Source organism: Pelophylax lessonae (genome assembly GCF_965119305.1).
Source record: "Pelophylax lessonae genome assembly, chromosome: 4".
Taxonomy (NCBI): domain Eukaryota; kingdom Metazoa; phylum Chordata; class Amphibia; order Anura; family Ranidae; genus Pelophylax; species Pelophylax lessonae.
In genome coordinates this window covers 135,132,851-135,152,761 of record NC_138771.1, presented here as the reverse complement: position 1 = coordinate 135,152,761, position 19,911 = coordinate 135,132,851, and the positions used below count along the sequence as shown (strand labels likewise).

Sequence of the window (19,911 nt, the reverse complement as noted above, 5' to 3'; positions counted from 1 at the left end):
GCGTTTAAATCAGACAAGCTGTCTCAAAGATGTTGTAGCAGAATACCTACATGAGAGGTGTACTCTGATTTTTCAGGAAAGATCACAAAATATAGGCTATTGCTACTCTGCCTATTTCCAAGATCACCCAGTTTAAGCTTAATAGCCGTTTCTTTTGTGAACTCCCTAGAGAATGCAATGAGAGAAGAAACAGTATGTTCAAGAATGCTAATTCACTCTTCTTCAGCCAGGAAATGTCCTCTGAGGGCCTGGATGTCTTGTTTAACCACTTAAGCCCCGGAAGATTTTACCCCCATTCCGACCAGGGGGTATTTTGCGATTCGGCACTGCGTGACTTTAACGGACAATTGCGCGGTCGTGCGACGCTGTACCTAAACGAATTTGGCGTCCTTTTTTCCCCACAAACAGAGCTTTCTTTTGGTGGTATTTGATCACCTGTGCGATTTTTTGATCACGCGCTATAAACAAAAAAAGAGCATCAATTTTGCAAAAATAATATTTCTCTTACGTCCTCCGACAGTCGCCGCCTCTTCATATTCGTCACATATGGGGTATTAGACTTTGCTCCGAAGGAGTAGCTAGGCAACAGAATATGTTAACAATAAAGCTTTAACATATCCCACCCTCAAGGGGTGGTCCCCTCAGTCAATACCCTCCTACTTCCTGCAACCATATCTCAGTTTTAATGTCTAGCTTGTCAGGAGTGGCTGGCTCTCTCTGTGCTGGGACTTTTTGTCCCAGAATCTTTCTTCTTTTTGATATTTTGTTTGAGTTTTCTCTCTACCTTTACTTAGCTGTTATTTTTGTCAGCATTAGTTAGTTCTTCGGACGAAGAGGATCATGCGGACTGGGTCTCGGGCTGATCCCCCTGGTCGCAGGTCGTGGGTCAGTGGCTTCCCAGTCTGCCATCGAGCGTTCAGCCAGGTAACGCTCCTGGCACAGTGAACGACCCATCCCTGTTCGGTGCAGGGATGATTGGTGAGGTGGCTACCTCACCGGACGCTGTGCGGTTTCTGAACCGCCATTGTGTGCGTCTTGAATTGCGACTCTCCCTGCCTCATGTGCAGCGGCTTGTTCGCCTGTGCGGGTTCCCCACGCCATGTGAGGTAAGTGTATCTATGTGGGGACCTGTCTGTCTGGGGGGGGTCTCAGTCTGGGACTGTGTAACCTGCCTTTAATCACACTGCTTGTCTCCCTATCTCTCGGCTGCATGCTGTGGGCTGCAAGGGGGGGGGGGAGCTGTATGACACTGAGTATGTCAGGCTGGGCAGTGTGAGGAGCTGTGTGCTGTGGGGCATGTTTTTAATGGCATGTTGGGGCATATACAGCGATCGCTGCGGCGATCTAACATGTATCCATATAATGGGATAATATTGTGTGTGATTTTATGCACTGTGGAGCGGCGATTTCGGCGCCAAACGACGCCATTTTACCGGCGCCCGCTCCGGCCGCATGGTTTACATGCACGGCGGCCATTTTCTTGTAGCCTCCATAGGCTTACATAGAGCGCCCTGGCAGCATCACTTCCTCTCTCCTGGAAGCACCGATCGAGGCAGCAGCAGCAGCGGAGTCTCCTCAGGTTTTATCCTTCTATTCCTGTGTTCCATTGCCTGTATTCAGTCTGTATATTCCCTGTGGGGGTCTCATTGTGCCTGAGTGTGGTGCGGTGGGCTGCGCTTGCCGCGCTTGCTGTAAGGGGGCAGTTAACCCTTGGTTGTCTGGCATACAGGGGCAATGGATTCTCAGGAGGGCAAGTTTCCCACAGTATTGGTGGAAAGCCAGGGGACCGCTGTTTCCCCCCCAGGGGGGGATTTAGCCACTATTGTGGCTGGCCTTGCTGCACAGGTGCAAATGCTGGTGGCTGCTCAATCTACTAAACGGCCCAGAGTTGCTCTGTCCTCTGATTCTGAGGGTGAGGGTGATGGGGCTGTTCTGGCGGGGACCCCCCTATCGGGGTCCCGCTCCTCTCTTGATCTAGTGGGGTCTGAGGTAGAGGCTGAAGTTGAGGGGGTTGATAATTCTCCCCCTGGCTCGCCTGATGAGCTTGCAATCATGGATGAGTTGATTGCTTCCATTAAGCAGACGCTACGTTTGCAGGACGAGGTGTGTCCCCCAGCTGCCTTGGCGGCTTATGGGACGCAGAGAAAACGCAGGACGCCGCAGGTTTTTCCCTGCAATGCTGATTTTCAGCGCGCTGTTAAGGACCAATGGCGCGATTTGCGCAAGCCTTTTGCGGTACCAAGTAAATTTAAGCTGCGTTATCCTTTCTCGCCTGCCACTGATGAACGGTGGTGTGTGCCTCCGCCAGTGGATCATGCTATTGCGGTTTTGAACAAAGCCACTGCGATCCCTGCAGAGGGATCCCCTGTTTTCCGTGATGCCACGGATAGGAGACTGGAGTCTCTTGCCCGTCATACTTATTCTGTTACGGGTTCTATGCTTAAGGCTCTGTTTGCTTCTCTCATGGCGGCCCAGGCGATCGCAAGTTGGACGCAGATGCTTAGGCGCGTCCTAGTGGCCGATTCGGCCTCGGCGGCGACCCTGGATATGGTGGATCAGATCCACCAGGGTGTCATGTATCTGTGTGATGCGGACCTGGACCTGATTCCGTTGGCCGCGCGTGTGCACAGTGTGGCGGTGTTGTCTCGCCGCCTGGTTTGGTTGAAATGTTGGTCGGTGGACCAATCTTCACGTAAAACCTTAGCCAATCTGCCTTATGATGGGTCTCGCCTTTTTGGGGAGTCCCTGGATGTGTTGATTAAGGGGATTACCGGGGGTAAGAGCACTCTCTTGCCCCATTTCCCCAAGGCTAAGGGGGCTTCTGGGAAGAAGCATGCTCATTTTCGGCCCCCTCAGGGGTCCTTTCGTGCCTTTCGGCCGCACTACAAGGGCAAACCGTTCAAGGGCCAAGGCTCTCAGAAGAAGCCCTGGTCTGGGAAACAGAAGTCCGGTCAATCCGGACCTGCGGCCCATAACAGTTCGGCCTGAAGGGGCGCCCTCACCCAGTTTTGGGGTGGGGGGACGCTTGCTCGGTTTTCTTCAGCCCTGGTTGGCCCGTGTGAGGGACAGATGGGTTCTGGAAATCGTTCGATCTGGTTACAAGATCGAGTTTCTCTCTCGGCCGGAGAGCAGATTTTTTCCCTCAAATCTTCAACTGTCTCCAGAGCGCCTGCGGGATCTGCACCTGGCGGTGCGGGACCTGAGGGCTCAGGGAGTGGTGGTTCCGGTGCCTCATCGGGACAGATTTCGGGGGTTTTATTCCAATCTGTTCACCGTGCCCAGGAAGGAGGGCAAGGTTCGTCCGATTCTGGACTTGAAAGCTCTGAACCGCTCTGTGCGAGTTCGCAAGTTCCGCATGGAATCCCTGCGCTCGGTGGTGGCTGCCCTGGTTCCGGGGGAATTCATGGCCTCCATCGATTTGAAGGATGCGTACCTTCACATCCCCATATTCGAGGGTCATCAGAAGTACCTTCGATTTGCCATTGCGGAGGATCACTACCAGTTTGTGGCGTTGCCCTTTGGGCTCGCCTCGGCTCCGCGGGTCTTCACCAAGGTGCTTGCACCGGTTCTGGCATTATTGAGAGCCCAGGGCATTTCTGTCCTGGGGTATCTGGACGACATTCTGGTTCGGTCTGCGACCAGCCAGGGTCTGGAGAAGGACCTGTCTGTCACAATGCAAACTCTGCAGGAGTTCGGTTGGACGATAAATGTTCCAAAGTCGACACTGAGTCCGTCGGTTCGTCTCCCCTATCTGGGAATGATACTGGACTCGGTGCAGGCGAAGGTCTTCCTGCCGGAAGACAAACTCAGGACTCTTCAGGAGGAAGTCAGGTCCCTCAGGGACGTTCCACACTCGTCTCTGCGGACGGGTATGAGATGTCTGGGATTGATGGTCTCGGCCTTCGAGGCGATTCCTTTCGCGCAGTTTCACACGCGGGGTCTCCAAGCGGAGATCCTGTCCAGGTGGGACGGGCGACCTCAATCTCTGGATCTTCAGATCTCGTTGAGTCATCGCACCAGGGAAAACCTTCTGTGGTGGCTCCAGTCCCCGTTGGTGTCCGGGGGCAAGTCGTTTCGTCCGATCTCGTGGACGATAATCACCACGGATGCCAGCCTGTCGGGCTGGGGTGGTGTTCTGGGCGTTCTGTCCGCCCAGGGGACCTGGTCGGAGGGGGAGTCTTCCCTTCCGATCAACATTCTGGAATTGCGTGCGATAAGGCTCTGTCTTCATCGCTGGACGGACCGGCTGCAGGGCTGCCCGGTTCGGGTGCAGACGGACAATGCCACGGCGGTGGCCTACATCAACCACCAAGGGGGCACCAGGAGTGCCCGAGCGGCTCGAGAAGTGGCCGACATTCTGTCTTGGGCCGAGACTCATGTCCCGGCGTTGACGGCGGTTCACATTCCGGGAGTGGAGAACTGGCAGGCGGACTATCTGAGTCGCCAGACCCTGGATCAGGGGGAATGGTCTCTCCACCCGGCTGTCTTCCAGATGTTGTGCGCGAAGTGGGGTCTTCCAGATGTGGACCTGTTCGCGTCTCGCCTCAACTACAAGGTGAAGAGGTTCGTGGCAAGGACGCGCGACCCTCGGGCAGACGCGTCGGACGCGTTAGTGGCCCCGTGGCATCAGTACAGGCTGATGTACGCGTTTCCACCGATTCAGTTGCTGTCCAGGTTCCTTCGCAGGTTGCACTCGGAACGCAGCACGGTGATTCTTGTGGCACCGGACTGGCCTCGCCGGTCCTGGTACGCAGACCTCGTGAATCTGGCGGTCGACGCTCCTTGGCGTCTGCCTCTTCGAGACAATCTACTGTCTCAAGGACCGATTTACCATCCTGCTTTACAGTCGCTGGCTTTGACGGCCTGGCTGTTGAGACCGAGGTCCTGAAGGAGAAGGGTCTCTCTCCAGAGGTCGTTCATACTTTGATCAACGCGAGGAAGTCTTCCTCGGGGAAGGTTTATTACCGTACTTGGAAGGCCTATTTTGCCTGGTGTGAGTCCAGGGGGTTTTCACCCCGCACGTACTCGGTTTCCCGTGTGCTGTCTTTCCTTCAGACGGGTGTCGATCAGCGTTTGGCGCTGGCTACGATTAAGGGTCAGGTGTCGGCGCTGGCCGTTCTGTTTCAACGTCCCGTGGCTTCCAACTCCTTGGTTGGCACTTTTATTCAGGGTGTGCGGCATCTGGTTCCTCCTAGGAGGGATCCTTTGCCCCCTTGGGACTTGAATCTAGTTCTATCTGTGTTACAACGTGCTCCTTTTGAACAGATCAGGGAGATCTCGTTGTCTATGTTGTCCAAAAAGGTCGCCTTTTTGGTGGCGATCACTTCGGCTCGCAGAGTGTCGGAACTGGCGGCTTTGTCCTGCAAGTCTCCGTACCTGGTTGTTCATTTGGATAAGGTGGTCTTGCGACCTAATCCTTCTTTTCTACCGAAACGAGTTTCGGAATTCCATCTTAACGAGGATATTGTTTTGCCTTCGTTGTGCACGAAGCCTAAACATCCGAAGGAGGTGAGATTGCACTCTCTGGATGTTGTTCGGGCGATAAGGGTTTACCTTAAATCGACTGAGTCTTTTCGTAAGACTGACTCCTTGTTTGTTCTTCCAGAGGGTCCTCGGAAGGGCATGGCGGCTTCCGCCTCTACCATTGCCAAATGGATCAGGCAGACCATTGAACAGGCCTATGCCTTGCAGGGGAAGGTTCCCCCTGTGCCTGTGAAGGCGCACTCTACTAGATCACTGAGTACGTCTTGGGCCTGCCGTCATGGGGCTTCTGTAGCCCAGGTGTGTAAGGCGGCGACTTGGTCGACCGTACACACTTTCACAAAATTCTACAAAGTAGATGTTCAGGCATCGGCGGATGCTTCCTTTGGCCGCAAGGTTCTTAGTGCGGCTGTTCCATAGGGTCCCTTGTTGGGGACTCCTGGCTGTTGGGATAGTTTTTTGTATCCCCTGGTTTTTTTGTCTTTTCCTGGGTTGTTGCTCCTGTTGAGCACTTATTTTTGCTGTTGCCCAGCTGGTTTCCTTCCTTTGGTAAGGTTCCTTTCTTTGATGTGGAGACTGCGTTGCCTTTCGGCGCGGATGCGTTTCCCACCCCTCATGTTTGCACTGCTTTGGGACGTCCCCATATGTGACGAATATGAAGAGGCGGCGACTGTCGGAGGACGTAAGAGAAAACGGAATTTTTGTAAAATCTTACCTGTAAAATTCCTTTCTCTGAGTCCTCCGACAGTCGCCGCCCCCGCCCCTCTTTGGGGTTTGAATGTATACTCTACTGCTATTCCACTAAAACTGAGATATGGTTGCAGGAAGTAGGAGGGTATTGACTGAGGGGACCACCCCTTGAGGGTGGGATATGTTAAAGCTTTATTGTTAACATATTCTGTTGCCTAGCTACTCCTTCGGAGCAAAGTCTAATACCCCATATGTGACGAATATGAAGAGGCGGCGACTGTCGGAGGACTCAGAGAAAGGAATTTTACAGGTAAGATTTTACAAAAATTCCGTTTTTTCACATTTTTTTATATGAAATTCCCCCCCAAAAAAATGTAAAAATCAAAATTTTTTAACATTTTCGGCCAATTTGTTTTATGCTACCTATGTTTGGTAAAAAAAATCGCAAAAAGCGTATTTTGATTGGTTTGCGCAAAAGTTATCGCGTTTACTAACAAAGGGAAAGATTTTTGTCATTTTTGTTGTTTTTTTTTTTTAACGCGTAATGGCGGCGATCTGCGATTTTTTTTTTGCGGTACTGCGACATTGCGGCGGACAGATCGGACCCTTGACTGACATTTTTGACACTTTTGGGGTTACCAGTGACATTTCTACAGTAATCAGTGCTATATATATGCACTGTTACTGTAAAAATACACTGGTAGTGAAGGGGTTAACTTTATTTGGGAGGGAGGGGCTGTGTGTGTCCCTAGGGGTGTGCTTTCTACTGTGATTGGCTGTGGCTTCAGCTGTAAGGACACTGATCAACGGATCTACATAGTAGATCCATGTGATCAGTGTCTTTGCAGCGAGGAGATTGACAGGCAGCTTGTTTACACAAGCTGCCTGACATTCTCCCTCTCCCCCGCCGATCGCCGAGTGGCCGGCGGACATCGGGTCCGCTGGTCACACGCGCGGGGGGGTCCGTGACCACGCGGGAGCGCGCCTCCGGGGGCGCGCGCTCGCTCCCTAGACCCTCACAAGCAAGCAACGTAGCCCTACGTTAGTTTGCCTGTGAGGGGCTGACCGCCGACGTAGATAGTCGTGCGGCGGTCGGCAAGTGGTTAAGGAGAGAAAAGTCTCTGTGTATGGCTTTAATCTTATGTAGTCAGAGGGGTTTTAAAGTAGTCTATAGTCAATAGTGTCTATGATCTGGAGAAGTGTATGTTCTGACTGTGTTTCAGCCTTGTTTACTTCCGCCTAGAGTCTGAAAGCAATTTAGGCCAGATGAGAGAGAGTTTTCAGCCTGTGAGTCCATAGGAGCAATTTGCTTCAGTGCTGCGGATTGGCCAGCGTGCCCTGAGTGCTTTGATCCCAGCTGGAATATAAATGCACATGCTCCACCACTATCTTGCTCAGTGTTTTGATGGTCACTGAAGGCTGTCTCAGTCTGATTTTTCACCATAATATTGCTGTTGGAGACCGTCATGAGGGTGCTGTGCCTCTGGGAATCCTTGAACTGATATCCCTGGATGGTCTGCAGTAGTGATCGACCGATATCACCTTTTTGTTGCCGATACCAATATTTTGGCCAATGCATATCGTTATCGGTCGATATTTTTATACATTTAAACTTTTTTTTTTTTATTACTTCACAGGTACTCTTGAGGGATCTGGGGGTCTAAAAGACCCCAAACCCTTCCTCTGCACCTTATAGCATTCAAAATGCCAAGTTTGGCTGTTCTGAATGCTGTCTTTTTTACTTCTGGCGTCATGACATCACTTCCGGGTTTTTGCATGGGGACCTGATCAGAGTTGAATGCGACTTTGATTGGGTCTTCGCCATTGAGCTACAGCCCTGCTTAATCACTTTTTTACTGTAATATTATGTATTGAATAATTACAGTCTGTCTTACTGCTTGCATCTCTGTTAAAACTTGTACTCCATAGACTTAGTGTTGCTATTTTACCTTTCTGTTAATGTCTATTTTTTGTGCTTTGTGGCAGGTCGCTTCCGAATGGCTGCATCAAGAAAATCTGCGCCTGGGAGAACTGAGACTCCAATGTCTGTCCTCCTCAGGAATTATGTGTGCTGATAGTTCATTGGACTTTTCCATTTGTCTCAAGACTTGCACTCTTGATGACCTTAGGGAAGATGTTACCAAAGCCACATCTAGGTTTGTCATTCTCATCCTTCGTTCCAACAAAGGTTGCCTTTAGTCAATGTAGTTTATTAACTCAACAGTTCTTTCACAATCCTTGAAGGATCGCTTCTGCTTTTTACAGAGTAAACAAAGCTGACCAGGCAATGCCAACTAAATTTGGTAGTGCATAGAGTCACCTGAGTAGATCATAGTGACATACAGATATTACGGTGAAAGTAAACATATGTGCATTTCAACTATATACAGTAGATTATAGAACACTATATATCCATGGATCTAGTGTGTTTTCCCAGAGGATAACATAACACAAGCTAAATTTATGCTTTTAGTGCCGGTTCACACTAGGGCGACCTGTGAGGCGACCTGGTCGCCTCACAGGTCGCCGCAGGTCGCCTCCCATAGGGAAGCTGCGGACCCGTTCTAATAGGAGCGACACAAGTCGCTCCGACCTAGAAAAAGGGTCCGGAGCTTCTTTGGGGCGACCCGGAGGCGACCGCCATAGACTTTATGTTATGAAGTCCGTGGCGGCCGCTCCGAGGTCGCGGCGCGCTGCTCGCACCGCGACCTCGGAGGTCGCGGTGCGAAGTAGCGTCGCTGCAGTGTGAACCGGCGCTAAGACTTCAAAAGACAGTCGTAAAATGCTGTACCAATGAAGTTTATTTTCTTTATATACTTTCTTGTGGCTGGGCAGTCATGTAAAAACAATATTTTCTTTCCTAGAATGATTGACCAAAAAGATTCCTGCAGCTCACGCAATATGATTGATATAGGCTACAAACAAAATCATCAGGACCGCTCAATCTCCGCCATCATGGAGAAGCTGTATGTTTGTGCCAGTGTGGAATTCTTGATGACTGTTGGTGATTTCTTCGTTAAGGCTATGCCTCAGTCTCCAACCACAGATAAACATTTTCACAGCCAACTCAAACAATCCACTCCTGCCAAGACGAAAACAGAGAAAGGAGGTATGTTTTATGACCATCAATTGTGAAGAAGTGCAGAATGTAATTTTATTTAAAGTGATACTAATGTCTAATTTTTTTCCGTTAAAAATAACAAATGTTATATTTACCTATTAAATATACAGGTCCTTCTCAAAAAATTATCATATTGTGATAAAGTTCATTATTTTCTGTAATGTACTGATAAACATTAGACTTTCATATATTTTAGATTCAGTACACACAACTGAAGTAGTGCAAGCCTTTTATTGTTTTAATATTGATGATTTTGGCATACAGCTCATGAAAAACCAAAATTCCTATCTCAAAATATTAGCATATTTCATCCGACCAATAAAAAAAAAAGTGTTTTTAATACAAAAAAAGTCAACCTAATAAATATTATATGTTCAGTTATGCACTTAATACTTGGTCGGGAATCCTTTTGCAGAAATGACTGCTTCAATGCGGCGTGGCATGGAGGCAATCAGCCTGTGGCACTGCTGAAGTGTTTTGGAGGCCTAGGATGCTTCAATAGCGGCCTTGAGCTCATCCAGAGTGTTGGGTCTTGCGTCTCTCAACTTTCTCTTCACAACATCCCACAGATTCTCTATGGGGTTCAGGTCAGGAGAGTTGGCAAGCCAATTGAGCACAGTAATACCATGGTCAGTAAACCATTTACCAGTGGTTTTACCAGGTCGTGCTGAAAAATGAAATCTTAATCTCCATAAAGCTTTTCAGCAGATGGAAGCATGAAGTGCTCCAAAATCTCCTGATAGCTAGCTGCATTGACCCTGCCCTTGATAAAACACAGTGGACCAACACCAGCAGCTGACATGGCACCCCAGACCATCACTGACTGTGGGTACTTGACACTGGACTTCAGGCATTTTGGCAATTCCCTCTCCCCAGTCTTCCTCCAGACTCTGGCACCTTGATTTCCGAATGACATGCAAAATTTGCTTTCATCCAAAAAAAGTACTTTGGACCACTGAGCAACAGTCCAGTGCTGCTTCTCTGTAGCCCAGGTCAGGCGCTTCTGCCGCTGTTTCTGGTTCAAAAGTGGCTTGACCTGGGGAATGCGGCACCTGTAGCCCATTTCCTGCACACGCCTGTACACGGTGGCTCTAGATGTTTCTACTCCAGACTCAGTCCACTGCTTCCGCAGGTCCCCCAAGATCTGGAATCGGTCCTTCTCCACAATCTTCCTCAGGGTCCGGTCACCTCTTCTCGTTGTGCAGCGTTTTCTGCCACACTTTTTCCTTCCCACAGACTTCCCACTGAGGTGCCTTGATACAGCACTCTGGGAACAGCCTATACGTTCAGAAATTTCTTTCTGTGTCTTACCCTCTTGCTTGAGGGTGTCAATGATGGCCTTCTGGACAGCAGTCAGGTCGGCAGTCTTACCCATGATTGCGGTTTTGAGTAATGAACCAGGCTGGGAGTTTTTAAAAGTCTCAGGAATCTTTTGCAGGTGTTTAGAGTTAATTAGATGATTCAGATGATTAGGTTAATAGCTCGTTTAGAGAACCTTTTCATTATATGCAAATGTTTTGAGATAGGAATTTTGGGTTTTCATGAGCTGTATGCCAAAATCATCAATATTAAAACAATAAAAGGCTTGCACTACTTCAGTTGTGTGTAATGAATCTAAAATATATGAAAGTCTAATGTTTATCAGTACATTACAGAAAATGATGAACTTTATCACAATATGCTAATTTTTTGAGAAGGACCTGTACCTGCTGCGTTCGGTGGGGTGTCTGGCCTTAGAGTGGGTTGGGATAAATCTGTGGCTTTTCCGCTTGGCCCGCCCACAGACTTTAGCTTTTTGCAGCGCTTTGGAATCCGCCTGTCTCCCACCTTTAAATACCTTGGGATTCAGGTGCACTCTGACCTCCAAACTTACAGCCCCCTGAATGTCCAGCCTATAATTTCGCATATGGAGGTTCAGCTGCGCACCTGGTCTTCGTTGCCACTGAATCTCATTGGTAGGATTAATATTTTTAAGATGATTTACTTACCTAAATTCCTTTACGTTTTTCGTGCTTCCCCTGTTTTCCTTTACGTTTTTCGTGCTTCCCCTGTTTTTCCGCCCAAACGTTTATTCCATAAAATAGATTCCACCCTCACTTCCTTTTTTTGGCAGGGCTCCCGCCCTCGCATAGCTCTATCCTCTCTCCAGGCCTCCAAATTTCAAGGGGGCCTGGCATGTCCGGATCTCCACAAATATTTTCTTGCATCACAGCTTACCTAATTTGTATGGCTGGCTTGGTGACTCTCCTGGGAACTCCTCCACTACCCTTGTATGGGCCTTGCATGGCTCCAGAATGCAGGCTCTAGATGCTCTGCACAGGTCGGTCCCCAGGCGCTGCTCTTGCGCCTCTCCTGTGGAGGTTGGGTGGCTGGCCTAGCATGCTGGCAACACGATGCTGTGGGATGCACCGGTGGTGTCTCCTAATGCCCCATTGTGGGAAAATCCCAACTTCCCGGAGCTCTACGGTCATCCGGACTCGGGCTGGTGGTCTGGACTTGGAGTGACTCATGTCTCCCATGTCTTTCGGTCAACTGTCTTTGTTTCTTTTGATGACCTGAAGGTCTGCCACGGTGTGAGCAACCGTTTCTTTTTTAAATACTTGTTGCCACGCCGCCCGTACGCAATTTGCTGGGTTGACCCTAGAGCTCGAGGAATCCCCAATAGAGAAGCTATTGTCTATTCCAGAGATAAATAAACTGGTCACTACATTTTACTCGAGGTTGCAGGCGGCGGGTGCCGACCCACTTAAATTGGCCATGTGCAAATGGGTCGCACTCCTTCCTGAGCTGTCGGAGGAGGTATGGGACGAGGCCTCAGAGGTGTGCTTCCAGGACCTTATTAGTTCCAACCACAGATTGATACAGTTTAAATTCATTCACCATCTACATTACACACCTCAAAAGTTGGTCCGTATGGGGGTTGCCCCGGGCGCTGCCTGCTCTAGGTGCGGCTGTCCCGCAGCAGACCTCCTCCACATGTTTTGGTCCTGTCCCCATATTAACGGTTACTTTTGCTTTCTTTAATGATAAATTACATTTACCAGTCCCACACACGCCTGAGGTGGGCCTGTTGGGTGTGTTGAATGATATCATACATGGTGTGCGTCCTAGGATCTTGCTCCGTATCCTACTGTTCTATGCCAGGTAGCTTATTTTACTACATTGGAAAAGTGTTGAACCGCCTACCATGCAACAATTCTATGTTTTAGTACGAGGTGATATACCACTCTATAAACTGATCTATAAGAGTAGAGGGTGTCCTGATAAGTTTACTAAAATTTGGCAGCCTTGGCTTGATGTGGAGGATTCGTTCTGGGCAGATGTCCCTCTGCCCTCGAGCTTGACTGCTGACTGAGACTGTTGTGGTCCCGGGTGTACTGAGGGATTATCTGGTTAACATATTGTGTATTACCTGCTCCCTCCCCCCCGTGGGGGTGGGTACTTGAGGGTAGAGGGAGGTGTGTGTGAGTGGTTGTGTTAGTGTGAGTGTTGGGGGTGTGTGTGTGTGGTCATGTGTCCTTGTTTGTGTTGTTGTCTTGTTCTGTTGTTCCCCCCCCCCCTTTTTATCCATCCTAGGGTGGGGCTCCCTTATGGTGCTCTGCTGGTGTGCTCCAAAGCCGCTGTTTGGCATTTTGGGGAAATAACGCTATGTGCCCCTCCCTTTTTCCTCCCCGTTCCCTTCCCTTCCTTCCTCCCCCTGGGCCCTGTTGGCCTTCTTGTCATGTTTATTCTGTGCCTTCCATTGACCTGGTATATTTTCATTGCCTGTTATATATATATATATATATATATATATATATATATATATATATATATATATATATATATATATAATTTTCTTACTGGCATTGTCTGTACCTGTATTCTGTGTTGTTGGTTGAAAATTCATAAACACCTTTTAAAAAAAAATATATACCTGCTGCGCTACATTCCTTTTGCTGTCCTAAAATGTTCCAACAAATAATACGTTAATATATACAACAAATAAAGTAAATACAACATCCAAATAAAAGTCCAATTTGTATTAACAACATGCAGTGCCAATTGTGGTATAATCCACAGTTCATATATTTCCCCTTGTGCTGTGATTATTCCGGCATGACACAATCCATACCTTCAATCCAATATTGTGTTCAAAAACCGATGTGCTCCAAAATTAAAGTGATGTGCCACCTCACTCGTGCTCACCCCCCCCCCCCTATGTATATGCTCACCTCAAAAAGTGTGACCCCACATATAGGCTGGGTCAGAATGCGCCTGTGAACCTCCCCTGGGTTCAATCCAATAGTTGTAAATCTCCTGGCAGCTCTGCTCTCCCCCGTGTAATGATCCCCCAGTCAGTTGATGATAATGTGGTGACATACATATGAGAAAAGAGCTGAAAAATTGCTTCTAACATTTAAAAATTAACTTTATTATAACATATCCAGGTAAATGAGTACTCTGGCTGCCTTCACAGTCCTTGCCCCTCCCCTACACGTGTTGACACAGGGTCACCTGTCTTCCTCAGGAGGATGTCATACTTACCTACTCTGTGTAGTGGTGTTGCACAGAACAGCCCGATCCTCCTCTTCTCGGGTCCCTCTTCGGTGCTCCAGGCCCCTCCCTCCTGTTAAATGCCGCCACAGCAAGCAGCGTGCTTTAGGGGCTCCTGAGCTGATCTGCATTAAGAAAAAAAGCCTTCCGCCTTTAGAACCACTTTAACTAGCATTTTTGGGTGGCTTGGTGAATTGTGTTCACAGACAGTTTATTTTGGAAGTACTGAGCCCATGCAATGATGTCCATCACAGAATCATGCCTGTTTTTTAAAGAAGTGCTGTTTGAGGGCCCCAAGATCATGGGAATCCAATATTGTGTTTCGGCCTTGTCCCTCGAGCATACCGATTTTCTCCAGATTCTCAGAATCTTTTGATGATAATATTTACTGAAAATGTAGGGGGGCCGGTGCAACAGAAGGTTTTTTTTATCCTAATGCATAGAATGCATTAAGATAAAAATAAAACTTCTGCCTTTCCAACCACTTTAACCACTTGCTGACCGCCGCAAGTAGATACAGTGGGTACGGAAAGTATTCAGACCCCCTTAAATTTTTCACTCTTTGTTATATTGCAGCCATTTGCTAAAACCATTTAAGTTCATTCTTCTTCCTCATGAATGTACACATAGCACCCCATACTGACAGAAAAACACAGAATTGTTGACATTGTTGCAGATTTATTAAAAAAGAAAAACTGAAATATCACATGGTCCTAAGTATTCAGACCCTTTGCTCAGTATTTAGTAGAAGCCCCCTTTTGATCTAATACAGCCAGGAGTCTTTTTGGGAAAGATGCAACAAGTCTTTCACACCTGGATTTGGGGATCCTCTGCCATTCCTCCTTGCAGATCCTCTCCAGTTCTGTCAGGTTGGATGGTAAACCTTGGTGGACAGCCATTTTTAGGTCTCTCCAGAGATGCTCAATTGGGTTTAAGTCAGGGCTCTGGCTGGGCCATTCAAGAACAGTCACGGAGTTGTTGTGAAGCCACTCCTTTGTTATTTTAGCTGTGTGCTTAGGGTCATTGTCTTGTTGGAAGGTAAACCTTCGGCCCAGTCTGAGGTCCAGAGCACTCTGGAGAAGGTTTTTGTCCAGGATATCCCTGTACTTGGCCGCATTCATCTTTCCCTCGATTGCAACCAGTCGTCCTGTCCCTGCAGCTGAAAAACACCCCCACAGCATGATGCTGCCACCACCATGCTTCACGGTTGGGACTGTATTGGACAGGTGATGAGCAGTGCCTGGTTTTCTCCACACATACCGCTTAGAATTAAGGCCAAAAAGTTCTATTTTGGTCTCATCAGACCAGAGAATCTTATTTCTCACCATCTTGGAGTCCTTCAGGTGTTTTTTAGCAAACTCCATGCGGGCTTTCATGTGTCTTACACTGAGGAGAGGCTTCCGTCGGGCCACTCTGCCATAAAGCCCCGACTGGTGGAGGGCTGCAGTGATGGTTGACTTTCTACAACTTTCTCCCATCTCCTGACTGCATCTCTGGAGCTCAGCCACAGTGATCTTTGGGTTCTTCTTTACCTCTCTCACCAAGGCTCTTCTCCCCCGATAGCTCAGTTTGGCCGGACGGCCAGCTCTAGGAAGGGTTCTGGTTGTCCCAAACGTCTTCCATTTGAGGATTATGGAGGCCACTGTGCTCTTAGGAACCTTAAGTGCAGCAGAAATCTTTTTGTAACCTTGGCCAGATCTGTGCCTTGTCACAATTCTGTCTCTGAGCTCTTCAGGCAGTTCCTTTGACCTCCTGATTCTCATTTGCTCTGACATGCATTGTGATCTGGAAGGTCTTATATAGACAGGTGTGTGGCTTTCCTAATCGTCCAATCAGTATAATCAAACACAGCTGAACTCAAATGAAGGTGTAGAACCATCTCAAGGATGATCAGAAGAAATGGAAAGCACCTGAGTTAAATATATGAGTATCACAGCAAAGGGTCTAAATACTTAGGACCATGTGATATTTCAGTTTTTCTTTTTTAATAAATCTGCAACAATGTCAACAATTCTGTGTTTTTCTGTCAGTATGGGGTGCTATGTGTACATTCATGAGGAAGAAGAATGAACTTAAATGATTTTAGCAAATGGCTGCAATATAACAAAGAGTGAAAAATTTAAGGGGGTCTGAATACTTTCCGTACCCCCTGTATACTGCGGTGGTCAGCCCCTCACAGGCAAAGTGACGTAAATAAACGTCACTAGCCTGTGAGGCTCTGGGGAGCTCCCGCGCGGTCACGGACCCCCCCGCGCGTGTGACCGGCGAACCTGATGTCCGCCGGTCACTCTGCGATCGTCGCTGCAGAGGGAGAAAGTCAGGCGGCTAGTGTAAACAAGCCGCCTGTCATTCTCCCCTGTGTAGAAACACTGATCATATGGTTCTACTATGTAGGACCGTTGATCATTGTTCCTACAGCACAAGCCACAGCCAATCACAGTTAGAATCACGCCCCTAGGGACACACACAGCCCGTCCCTCTCAAATAAAGTTAACCCCTTCACTACCAGTGTATTTTTACAGTAACAGTGCATATGTATAGCACTGATTACTGCAGTAATGTCACTGGTAACCCCAAAAGTGTCAAAAATGTCAGTCAAGGGTCCGATAGGTCCGCCCCAATGTCGCAGTACCGCAAAAAAAAAACGCAGATCGCCGCCATTACGCGTTAAAAAAAAAAAAAACAACAAAAATGACAAAAATCTTTCCCTTTGTTAGTAAACGCGATAACTTTTGCGCAAACCAATTAAAATACGCTTTTTGCAATTTTTTTTTTTTTTACCAAACATATGTAGCATAAAACAAATTGGCCGAAAATGTTAAAAAATTTTGATTTTTACATTTTTTTGGGGGGGAATTTCATATTGTTATTTTTGCAAAATTGACGCTCTTATTTTGTTTATAGCGCATGATCAAAAAATCGCACGGGTGATCAAATACCATCAAAAGAAAGCTCTGTTTGTGGGGAAAAAAGGACGTCAAATTCGTTTAGGTACGGCATCACACGACCGCGTAATTGTCCATTAAAGTCACGCAGTGCCGAATCGCAAAATACCCCCTGGTCAGGAAGGGGGTAAAATCTTCCGGGGCTTAAGTGGTTAATACTTGTCTTTTATTTTTCCAATTTTTGTTCCCTTTTGACTTTTTTTAATTTAAGAAAGGGCTACATCTCATACATCAAACACCGAGTTGTAGTACAAATCATGCTCAGCAGGAAGAACGTATTGCAGATCTCATAGGTAGTATAACTTATGAAAACGTTTGATGCAGAAACCACTATACATTGTCACAAAGTGATTACAACCTCCAGGAAATAAAAATGTATTCTAGATGTTGCAATGCCATCCAACATTTTAACCAGAAGCAAAAGGGACTTAACTGGTTCCCCAGAATAGCAGGGGGAGTAAGGGAAAGAGGAAAGATAGGTCTATAATGAGAGCATGGCCTGCCCTTGGAGGGGGATCGACCCGCCAATGTGGTTAATGGAAGAGTTGGTGAAAAAAAGGAGGGGGGGTGGTGTATGGCAAAAGCATAAGATGAGAAACCAATAGGGGGGGGGAAACTATTTTGTGGGGGAGATGGAAGTCAAGATCTAGTCCCATTTACAGGCAGGTGTGATTACAGACCAAGGTACTATCCCACTGGGTTTCTCGCCACAACTCGTGACAGGTTAGAACAAAGTGGGAGTAGATTAACCCGGGACAAAGTCAAGGAAACAATTGTTCATAACCATCTGTTGCAATCATTTCCATCGTGTTGGAACAGCCTGTGTCAGGTTGTTTTTGGGTAAGCCAAGGTCTTCCTGAATGCACCTCAGTCGCTGCTTGGCGAGAACAGAATGGTGGAAATGGCCTGCGCACTTCTTCAGCATCGTAATAATGTCCATCAAAGCTTTCTGGTGTGACAGACCATCATTTACCACCAGTTGGAGGGTGTGTGCCATGCAACTGAGGTCTGACACTTCAGCAAGTCTCATACCTTTAACAATGTTCGCTCCACTGTCTCGCAGCACAAGCATCACTCGGTCTTTGCTGATTCCCCATTCTTCTACCATGCCTAGAAACTTTTCTTTAATGTACTCCCTAGTGTGGGATCCTTGCATCACTTTTGTATTCAACACCAAATGCCTTCTTGTCCATCCACTGTCAATGTAGTGGCATGTAAGACTCATTAGTGATTGTTTGTCCTGACCAGCATTTCAGTTAGAAAAACTTGTCATTCTTCAGTGTGTACCTTGGTTCAAGTATGGACATCAACCGCTTAAAGAGGTTGTAAACTCTTTTTTTATTTTCTTTTTTCTTACTTACCCTGCAAGAGAAACACATAATGAGCTAGTATGCGATGCATACTAGCTCATTATGAAATACTTACCTTAGAACGAGCCCCCGCCGTGCCGTCTGCTTAGCTGGATGACGGGCGACATGTCTAGTCGCCCGTCTTCCGGGATCGCGGCATCCGGCCATCTGATTGGCCGGAGCCGCGGTGACGTCACTCCCGCGCACGCGCGCAGGAGCCGACAGTCACGGCACGGAGTTCTGAAGGAACGGCACGAGCGGCCGTTCCTTCAGTGCGCCTGCGCCAGTGACGTCACTGGATGCTTCTAAGGTAAATATCTCCTAAACGGTACATGTTTAGGAGATATTTACAGTACCTATAGGTAAGCCTTATTATAGGCTTACCTATAGGTACAAGTTGTAGAGGAGGGTTTACTTCCTCTTTAAATCCAGAGTCAGACACTATTGTAAATGGATGGTTATCAGTGACCATCATCTCAGTGATTACTCTGTCCAGCAGTTGTGATATTCCATCAGATTTTAGCCACCTGTTTTTTTTTTTCTGAAACATATCTGTTATTGTTGCCTGGGATAGGGATGATTCACCCTGTGATTCATTTTGTTTTTTTCTGTGCTGCATTATACAATTCATGTGTTTGGGTTTGGTGACTCAAACCATTATACAATTCAAGATGATGAACTCTTAGATGTTCCCAAAGATTAGACGTATTTTTGGTTTTTGCAGTTATTGATCCCATGTTCACAATGTTTTTGCATTTGTTGCACAGTGCTACTGATTTTCTTGGCGATGGAGAAGAGAAATACTCCCAGACCACACTTTTAATTTTTCTATCTCCATCCATCTTCATTGGAACAAGAAAGAGTCAGACACTAATTTAGGCTTACACAAAATGGCTGGCTGGCGCCCTGGGGTGGCTGGCTGGCACCCTGTTGTGGGTGGGTGTCTGGCTGGCACCGTGTGGTGGGTGGGTGGCTGGCTGGCACCCTGTGGTGGGTGGATGGCTGGCTGGCACCCTGTGGTGGGTGGATGGCTGGCTGGCACCCTGTGGTGGGTGGATGGCTGGCTGGCACCCTGTGGTGGGTGGATGGCTGGCCCCCTGTGGTGGGTGGCTGGCTGGCACCCTGTTGTGGGTGGCTGTCTAGCTGGCAAGCACCGTGTGGTGGGTGGCTGTCTGGCTGGCACCCTGTAGTGACTGTCTCGCTGGCACCCTGTGTGGTGGGTGGGTGGCTGGCTTGCACCCTGTGGTGGGTGGCTGCCTGGCTGGCACCCTGTGGTGGGTGGCTGGCTAACTGGCACCCTGTGTTGTGGGTGGGTGGCTGGCATGCACCCTCGGGTGGGTGGATGACTGTCTGGCACCCTTTCATGGCTGACTTGCACCCTTTTGTGGCTGGCTGGCTGTCATCAAGCTTTGGTGGCTGGCTTGCACCCTTTTGTGGCTGGCTGGCTGACTGGCATGCACCCTTTTTTTTGCTGGCTGGCATCCTGTGTGGTGGCTGGCCTGGCACGTATAGGCCCAGGGCCTGTGGCTGGAGAGCTGGTACAGTCAGGAGGAGGACTCAGGCAGGGCATGTAGCTGGCACACTACACTGTGGACTGGGTTGCTGGCTGGCACCGGGCAGCTGTGGGTGGTGGCTGTGTTACAGAACCGATACAGAACGTGTGTAAGAGAGAGTGTGTTTTGTTGGTCACTGTTATCAATTATCACAGAACAAAATACAGAACATGTGTCAGACTGTTGGTCACTGCACTCACTAGATGTAGAAGAACTGTCCCGACTCGAGCGACCGA

General features: G+C 48.2%; 1 protein-coding gene across 5 annotated transcripts in view; it reads left to right on the top strand.

Annotated features, from left to right (window-relative positions):
* Positions 1-19,911, top strand: part of VPS13C (vacuolar protein sorting 13 homolog C) — a 555,353-nt gene that overhangs the window by 364,688 nt on the left and 170,754 nt on the right. For all 5 annotated transcript variants that reach the window (XM_082257056.1, XM_082257055.1, XM_082257057.1 and 2 more), the window contains 2 exons: positions 8,158-8,327; positions 9,036-9,280. In XM_082257056.1, coding sequence (XP_082113182.1) covers positions 8,158-8,327; positions 9,036-9,280 — 415 coding nt within the window. The remainder of the gene's footprint in view (positions 1-8,157; positions 8,328-9,035; positions 9,281-19,911) is intronic.